Source organism: Abramis brama (assembly GCF_963993115.1).
Source record: "Abramis brama genome assembly, chromosome: 5".
NCBI lineage: Eukaryota > Metazoa > Chordata > Actinopteri > Cypriniformes > Leuciscidae > Abramis > Abramis brama.
The window spans coordinates 22,389,147-22,396,981 of NC_139967.1; the positions used below are offsets into that span (position 1 = coordinate 22,389,147).

The window sequence follows — 7,835 nt, forward strand, 5'->3', positions numbered from 1 at the left end:
ATCCAGAAACCAGCCTGCCTGCCTGCCCTGCACAACTCTGGGCCAAGAATAGAATCGGCCAGCATTGTCGGGTCTCTTTTGTGCGATATTGGTGTAATGTTATAAGACAAAAGATAAAGGTGAGTTTAAATTACACAATATCAACCAGAAATTATGTCGTCCCAATCTGTTCTTTACTTGAACACTTGTTATTGAAGTCCTGCCCTATAGTATGGTGGGCTGCATGTTTAATAACTTTGTTGAGTTATATATGATGACTTTGTCTCAGATCCATATACAATCTCAAATTAATATGCATTTTTATAACCATTAATAACATCTGTTAGTAGTAGGCTATAGCCTATGTATTTAAAATGGTAAGACTAGGCTACTGCTAGGAAACCGTATATTAAAGAGTATTTACAGCTATGAAACAATATTTAGCCTACACAATTTGTAGGCCTAGAAAAATTGTGTATTCTGCTGCATATAACAAATGATAAAAAAAATATGAAAAAGAGCTGAATAAAGAAATGTAGCCTATGAAAATGTGAATTTATATCAGAATAAATAATCACATTGCATGAAATTATGAAGTCTGGATTTGCCCATGTCAGAAATCCTCAGAGAGTAAATTACGAGTGTTAGGTTATACGAGCTAGAATCGCTGAGATGTTAGTTTTCTGAGCTGGCAGACAAGCCAGAAACCTAACTAAATGCAAAAAAAAAAAAAAAGCTTTTTTTTTTTTTTTAGCTCTCGCACCATTTTTGATATTCTGCCAATGTATAGGCTAATCGAAATTTCCATTAAAAAAATTTTTTTTCTTCCAGAAAATACTAAACTATAAAAGTAACTACGCGTTCCACAGTGCAGCGGAATAGCCTATTTCAAAATAAATGATTTTCCACTTTTAGGCGACTCGAAATATTAGAACACGCAACAGGAAAAAGACTGCATGTGATTGGTAGGCTATAGCCGGCTCCTGTGTCATATAGAACTCCTTTCAGCTGAATTTTTCAAGCACTTCTGAAACGCACACGTTATTAAACATGTTTTACGCCGTGCATGTGAAATTAATTGTAGAGCACGTGCGAATCTCTGCAGATGTTTTAGTTGTTACAATTCTGATTACCGGTGCATTCACGGGACTTGTCACCCAGAGCCGCCGTGGCAGGGAAGTGCTTTCATGGCAGCCTACCCTGTGGCACGGAAAGCGTCACCCCTGCGGGACTTTAGAAACACTTTAGATGTGGTTTAACCACACACACAAGCCCTGACCCGTCTCACGGCGCCCCGGTTCTCAAAACTCGATTTCATTCACTCGCACGCGCAGAATAATTAAGCCACAGCCAATAGGAACATCACTGCCAGTTATTGTGATGTCCTGATGATCTGGACATCAGGACATCACCGTCTTCCCCCAAAAAAATGGCCTATAGCAATAGCCTACTATCCAACCAGTAAGTGTTCATTTTTAAATAATGACTAGCCTATAGCCTACCTATTTAAAGAACTAACCTAGATTTATTTTTTAAACCAAGTTAATTTAAACAATTTATTCTTTACCAGTGTTCATAACTGCATTGGCCTACTAGTTTTAGGATTAATAGGCTAATGTCCTGCTGAAAGTTTATTTTGCCGCACAGCACGCTTTCTGACCAATCTTCAGAATTTAAAGTGTGCTTCTTTTAAATCGTGCCGCAACGATGAAACAGCTAAGGTTGGTAGTTAAAATGTATTCTACTGCCAAAATTGTTTCTGATCAGTTTCTGATGTAAACAAACAGCATATCAGAGTTAAGTCACTTTCGTTTTGGTTTCACTAAATAGTTTAAGCAGCTTATGATTGCATTTTGACTTGACGATTTTCTATTGGCTAATAATTCCTCCTCATTTTGCAGCACGAATCACGTTTAGCTAACTGTGTGAATTAAATATATCAGCTATAGCTACAGCCTACTTTTTTTCCACAAGTCAAATAGCAAAAAATACCAAGTAAAAAATGGACCAGCGCTATTAGCCTATTTAAAGACTGATTTAAAAAGACTTAATTAGCCCAAAGATTAAGTTAAACTAATTAACGACTAAATTAAATTTTTGATTATGAAAATGTTTTTAATACTGAATATATATTTAAATATAAATATACAAATATTACTGAGTTATGAAACGAATTAACCTTCAATTAATTTCAACTGATTCCATCAATTAGCCTACTTGCTTGCAAAATAACAGAATTTTTGAAAGTTTTTGTAAAATAATAATCCCGTGGAACCAAAACAGAATAGCTTAGCTAAAATTGAGATAAACCTGGAAAGAAGGGTTAATGGCTATACAGTCTGATCTGAACTGCCGCGAGATGGCACTCTCACAGCCCTTAATAACTGCTGGCTGATGTAAATATATGTTAATACACAAGCCTGACCACATGAGTTACCATAAAACGGCCATCAAACCGGACCAGATGTTTTTGCAATCATACAAAAATACCCCTTATACCCACTGCATCCTCCAGAACCAACATGAAACTGTAATAAAGAAGGAAAAGATAATTCATTTTGAGGAGTTTGAAAATACCTTTTTTTATGTCGGGGACACGAGTTTCTATGGGTCAGCGGTGTGTGTCTTTTGGACAAGTGTTTTCATCACTCCTAACCACAAGTTGTTTTAGTAGCCAACTTTATATACAATTTTCTATTTTTTTTCTTTCTTTCTTTTCCTTTTTTTCTTTTAAAAATTTAAAGCTAGCTTCTTGACTGTATTTTTATTTATTTTATTTTTTTAGGCCTACTAAATTATTAGTAGGCTAAACTAAATTATTACTAAAACATTTTATGATTGTTATTAGGTATAATATTATTAGGTTATTACAGTAGTAGTAGTAATAATAATAATAATAATAACAATAATAATAGGCTAACAGTGAAGTTAAGATTTTATGACGTGAATATACGTTTATTATATTTGATAATTGTTTATTCAAACAAACAAATAACAAGTGAATTAAAACATCACGCCTTTAAATATTTTAATGCAGTGTTTGTAAATGTTTTGTTAACCACAACAAACACTTGATATAGTCTTTATTTAATATTCAGCTGTCGAGAGTAGCTAATACTAACATTCGGCTTTAGGCTCACTTTGTAAAAACAAGAAAACAAAAAGACAGACACTCCCTTTTAAAGGGAAAATATCACATACTGTACAGCTGAATGTTTTTTTTTTTTTTTTGTTGTTTTTTTTAAAATACAAAAAGATTTTTAATCCTAGCTAATTATGATGAGCCGTGCAAGGATAGGGTATAGTCTACTTTTGGTTTTGTATTTTCAAGCAGCATAACCTTTAATGCTTTAATTATTGTCATGTAGGCTACTAAACTCTTGTTTCGATTAAGGTTTGTTTTCCCGTTGGACGCATATTATTATGGATACACTTTGTCACAAATGATACACACATCCATTTTCTTATAATTTTTTTTCTTAATGTGTAAAATCCTGACAGAAGCGTCCAATATGCCAGTAGCCTTTACTTACAAATATCCTACTTCTTTAACATTTTAAAAATGACTCTTGCCAGACCAGTTGCTAAAATTAATTATGAATATGACAATGTTGGCCTCTCGGGATAGGGCACATGCGCATGTGCCCTGCTTTTTTCGCGAGCTAGAATGCTCTTTCGTGATCCGCGTGACTGATGCGAGTTAACAGCTGACTTTTTTCCATTACCAGTGGCTCGCGGATGATCTAGTGCACTCCCGTGTCACGCAAACTGCGATGCGTAATGAGGCAGACATGGAACCGAGTGGATGTTTTGAAGCATTTCTGAAAATCATCTACAATTCCATTATGTCCACATTAAACGTCATGCTCAGCACCTGAACAGACCTAAATATGCTATTAGGCTAATAGGCTATTGTGATAAATATATAACAATAGCAGGGAGGGTCCTACCATAACGATGTGCTTAGTTCGCTAAGCTTCTTACATCTTCGAGTCATTAAAGGCTATAAAAGAAGACCCAGGAATATCCCACAAAACCCGTGGATTAAGCGGCGGCGATGACCGCCAAAGACAGAACCTCACCGTTCTTTAGATTATTTTCAAAGACTGATTTTTCTTTTTTTTATCTCTTCAACAGCAGCGGTGACGCTTTGTTGTCATGTGATCAGCGAGCTGGTATAAAGCGCAAGGGAAGGTCCGCCCTCTTTGGAATCCTGGTCTGGCCTTTAGGAGGGTCTCCCCAGACAGAGTAAACGTGTGGATGTGGGGATCTGGGCAACCTCTTGATTCCATGCCGACAGTAATCCATTAAAACCCTATGGCACTGGTGACACACTGGCACGTCCTCTCTGCATCTGCTCGGCGCGTCTTATGAGTTCCCTCGATTGGAGAGCGCAGGTAACACGCAGGCTCAGCTCGCCCAGCGCTCTTCCGCCGTAGCCCATCAGGGACCCGAGAGAGCCATGACTTTGAGCTCCGAGATGTCGGATGCGTCTGTGCTCTCGGAGGAGACCGACATCGACGTGGTTGGGGAGGGAGATGATGGTGACGGCCATACGCGCTCCTACGTGGACGAGGTAGCTCAGATGCACGACGAGATCCTGCTCAGCGGCTCGCCGTCATGTGTGGATGGCTCCGCCGCACGGGACCCCTACAAGCCAGCAAGTAAAAACACCCTGGTGAAGCCCCCATACTCCTACATCGCACTCATCACCATGGCAATCCTCCAGAGTCCCAAGAAGCGCCTGACGCTCAGCGAGATCTGTGACTTCATCAGTAACAGATTTCCGTACTACCGGGAAAAGTTCCCAGCTTGGCAGAACTCTATCCGGCACAACCTGTCCCTTAACGACTGCTTCGTCAAGATACCACGGGAGCCCGGGAACCCCGGTAAAGGCAACTACTGGACACTGGACCCAGAGTCCGCCGACATGTTTGATAACGGGAGCTTTCTACGCCGCCGGAAACGCTTTAAGCGCCAGCAGGCACCTGAACTTCTCCGCGACCACGGAGGCTTTCTCCCCGCGGCCGCTGCCTACGGCTACGGCCCTTACGGTTGTGGATACGGTCTGCAGCTTCAGTCTTATCATGCACATTCCGCGCTCCTCGCCTTCCAGCAGCATCAGCCGCCCCCGTCCCGGCATCCTCACACCGGAACTCTCATCCCCGCGCCTTCCCTCATGCCAACCACAACGGAGCTCACCCGTTCCCGCTTCTATCCTCCTCTTAGTCCTGGGCTTTCTTCCCCCTTACAGACAGCGGCTAAGTCCCCGGTTCACCGCTCACCCTTTTCCATAGACAGCATTATCGGGAGCTCTTTAAGCCCTACGCTCTCGCATTGTGCCTCACGGACTTCCACGGTGGTCCCGGTGCTGCCGCCGACCCTCGCGTCTCAGCACTCCCCAAACCAACTACCGGGAGTCTTGCACGGACCGACGTCTTTACAAGAAAGCTACGCAAACCGGATTGTGAGTGGCACTAGCGGCTGTTAATTTTTATTTTTTTAACTAAACGTCACATTTTTAAAGCGATACACTCCTTAAGGTAGGATTATTTTTGTACTGTTTTGTTTCACACAGCTGAATGGTGAACATTTACACGTTCGTGCCTATATTCAAGCTGTGAAATATAAATATATATTTATGTTAACATTTTAGTTCAATCTAATTTTCGCCCCCACGAACTTTTCGTTGTCAGTGTGATTGTGGTAATCACTGCATAGGGCGTCTCAGGACAACATTTTTAACAGGCTATAAAATAAATTGTCAGATGTCTACAATGATATATTTTGTGTGAAAGCACAGATGTTTTCTAGTTTGGCAAATTGATTTTATTATTTGTACTTTGTAATGAAAATTCACAAGGGTGAAAATCGAGCATTTTTTATACAACGTGTACTTCTCAGTAGCCTAATAAACAATGTACATTCTTTGGTACTGTATATTCGGAGTGTGCTATTTTTTACACGGTGTTTTTCATTAATAATAAATATTGTTTTGCAAAATAAGTTGGAGTGGAAATTACCTCATTGATAATAGCTTTAATTGTGCTTTAATAGGATATCACTCTTACATCATGAAAGGTGTTCATATTGTCTTGATCCTTTTAAGTATCCTGAAAATAAATACAAGCACAGGATTAAAATATAAAGCCACTTCTAACAATTAATTATCAACTAACCACTGCAACTTCCATCCATTTAATCTTTTATCATTTATTTAAGGAATTTAGCCAAAACAAAAAAGGTCAATGACGACAAAATTAACTGCATAATAAAAATTATATTTATGTAATATTATTGTTACTACTACTACTACTACTAATAATAATAATAATAATAATAACATTTTTTATTTATAAAGAAGGAGATGTTTTTACTATTCATGAAGGGGATTGAAGTTTTTTGCTGGTGCAGCATTTGATGGCGTCATGCATTGCTTGAAGAAAAACGACTGTGTGTCTAAGAGCGAAAAACGAGAGAGAGAGAGAGAGAGAGAGAGAGAGAGAGAGAGAGGCGAGATAGTGGAGGACCAGTTGAACCCTAATGTAAAGGTTATATTGGAGTTTTGAAATGACAAGCAGCATCATGAGTATTTTGTATCAGCCATGTGACGAGATAAACATGGTCAGTAAAGACTTTTACTCCAGGATTACTGTTCCACGATGCATTTTGGAAAAAGAGCCTGGCTGTCCAGTTCAACTGAGGCCTTTGGCAGAATGGTTATGGTCATCTCTTCCCCCCTTCAGAATACAAACTAAGAGGTTTCAGTGCTCCGACACTCGTGCATTTTTGTTGCTAATTTTCGATGAAATTGCAATGTTAATTTTGCCTATATCCAAACACTGTAAATTTGACGTGCTTTGAAGGTCGAGAGTGATGTGCTAGATTTAAAAGATGGAGAGGAGAGATAGCCTATATAGGTTAAATTATGAATCATAAAATGTAGACTTAAATCACACACACAACAAATTAGCAGTCAGAATAAATATTTCTGCCTGTTATAAAACGAAATGCCCCATAACGTGGTTATAAAATGACACTAAAGGGTTGAACGTTTTTTCTTTCAGATTACGATTGAGGTGATGTTCTTTTGAATATTCGTATTAAACTGTAGGCCTACCCTATCAACCGAATTTCTACTCCATAAATGCGATACATAAAGAAGACCAAGGGCTTAATTTTAAGAATAGCCTAATATGATTTTTCTCATCCCGTATTTCCAACATTCTTGTTAGCCCTATATTCACTTCTCATAGGCTAACAGATAACAGAAGCGCCGGTGTCGGTTCCTCATGATATCGCTATACGCTGTTTCCCACATTTATCTGCGTAATTGCTACTCAGAGACAGCACAGTGTCACTGGGGTGAGAAACGTGGTGTTTCCCTGCCCTTAGGTCGATGATAATCGGCGTGATCTGATCCAGCTGGCCCTGTCCATGGGAGTACACTGCTCTAACACTTTTTCTTTTTGTCATCTGGTGTCATTTGTAAGGACCAGTATTCAAATTTGCACAGTGGGTCAGAGATAATAAAAGAAATCGGTCAGTTTCACAGAGGGCGCGTGCGTGTGTGTGTGTGTGTGGAGATGTCGAGGCTAGTTCGCTGAACTTCAGCAAATGCCATAGCCATCATAATTAACTGCTGTTGGGATGCTTACTACGGTATAATGGTCTATAATTATAGATAAACTTCTTCAAAGGGACGACAATTAAGACCACAATAGAAAATGTTTGAGACCAACCCAGCTGAAAAATATTTTAGGCAATCAAAGTGCATCACGGACGCGGTTTAAAATGAGCCACGATCATAAATAAAATAAAATAAAACCAAATGACTTATTTCTAAACTGTATTCA

General features: G+C 39.2%; 1 protein-coding gene across 1 annotated transcript; it reads left to right on the top strand.

Annotated features, from left to right (window-relative positions):
• The first annotated feature begins 14 nt into the window (after nt 1-14).
• Nucleotides 15-5,985, top strand: foxd1 (forkhead box D1). Its single transcript, XM_084115635.1, has 2 exons — nt 15-119; nt 4,117-5,985. The coding sequence occupies exon 2, from the start codon at nt 4,442-4,444 to the stop codon at nt 5,468-5,470; it is 1,029 nt and encodes a 342-aa protein (XP_083971761.1). The 5' UTR covers nt 15-119; nt 4,117-4,441; the 3' UTR covers nt 5,471-5,985.
• The last annotated feature ends 1,850 nt before the right edge of the window (nt 5,986-7,835 follow it).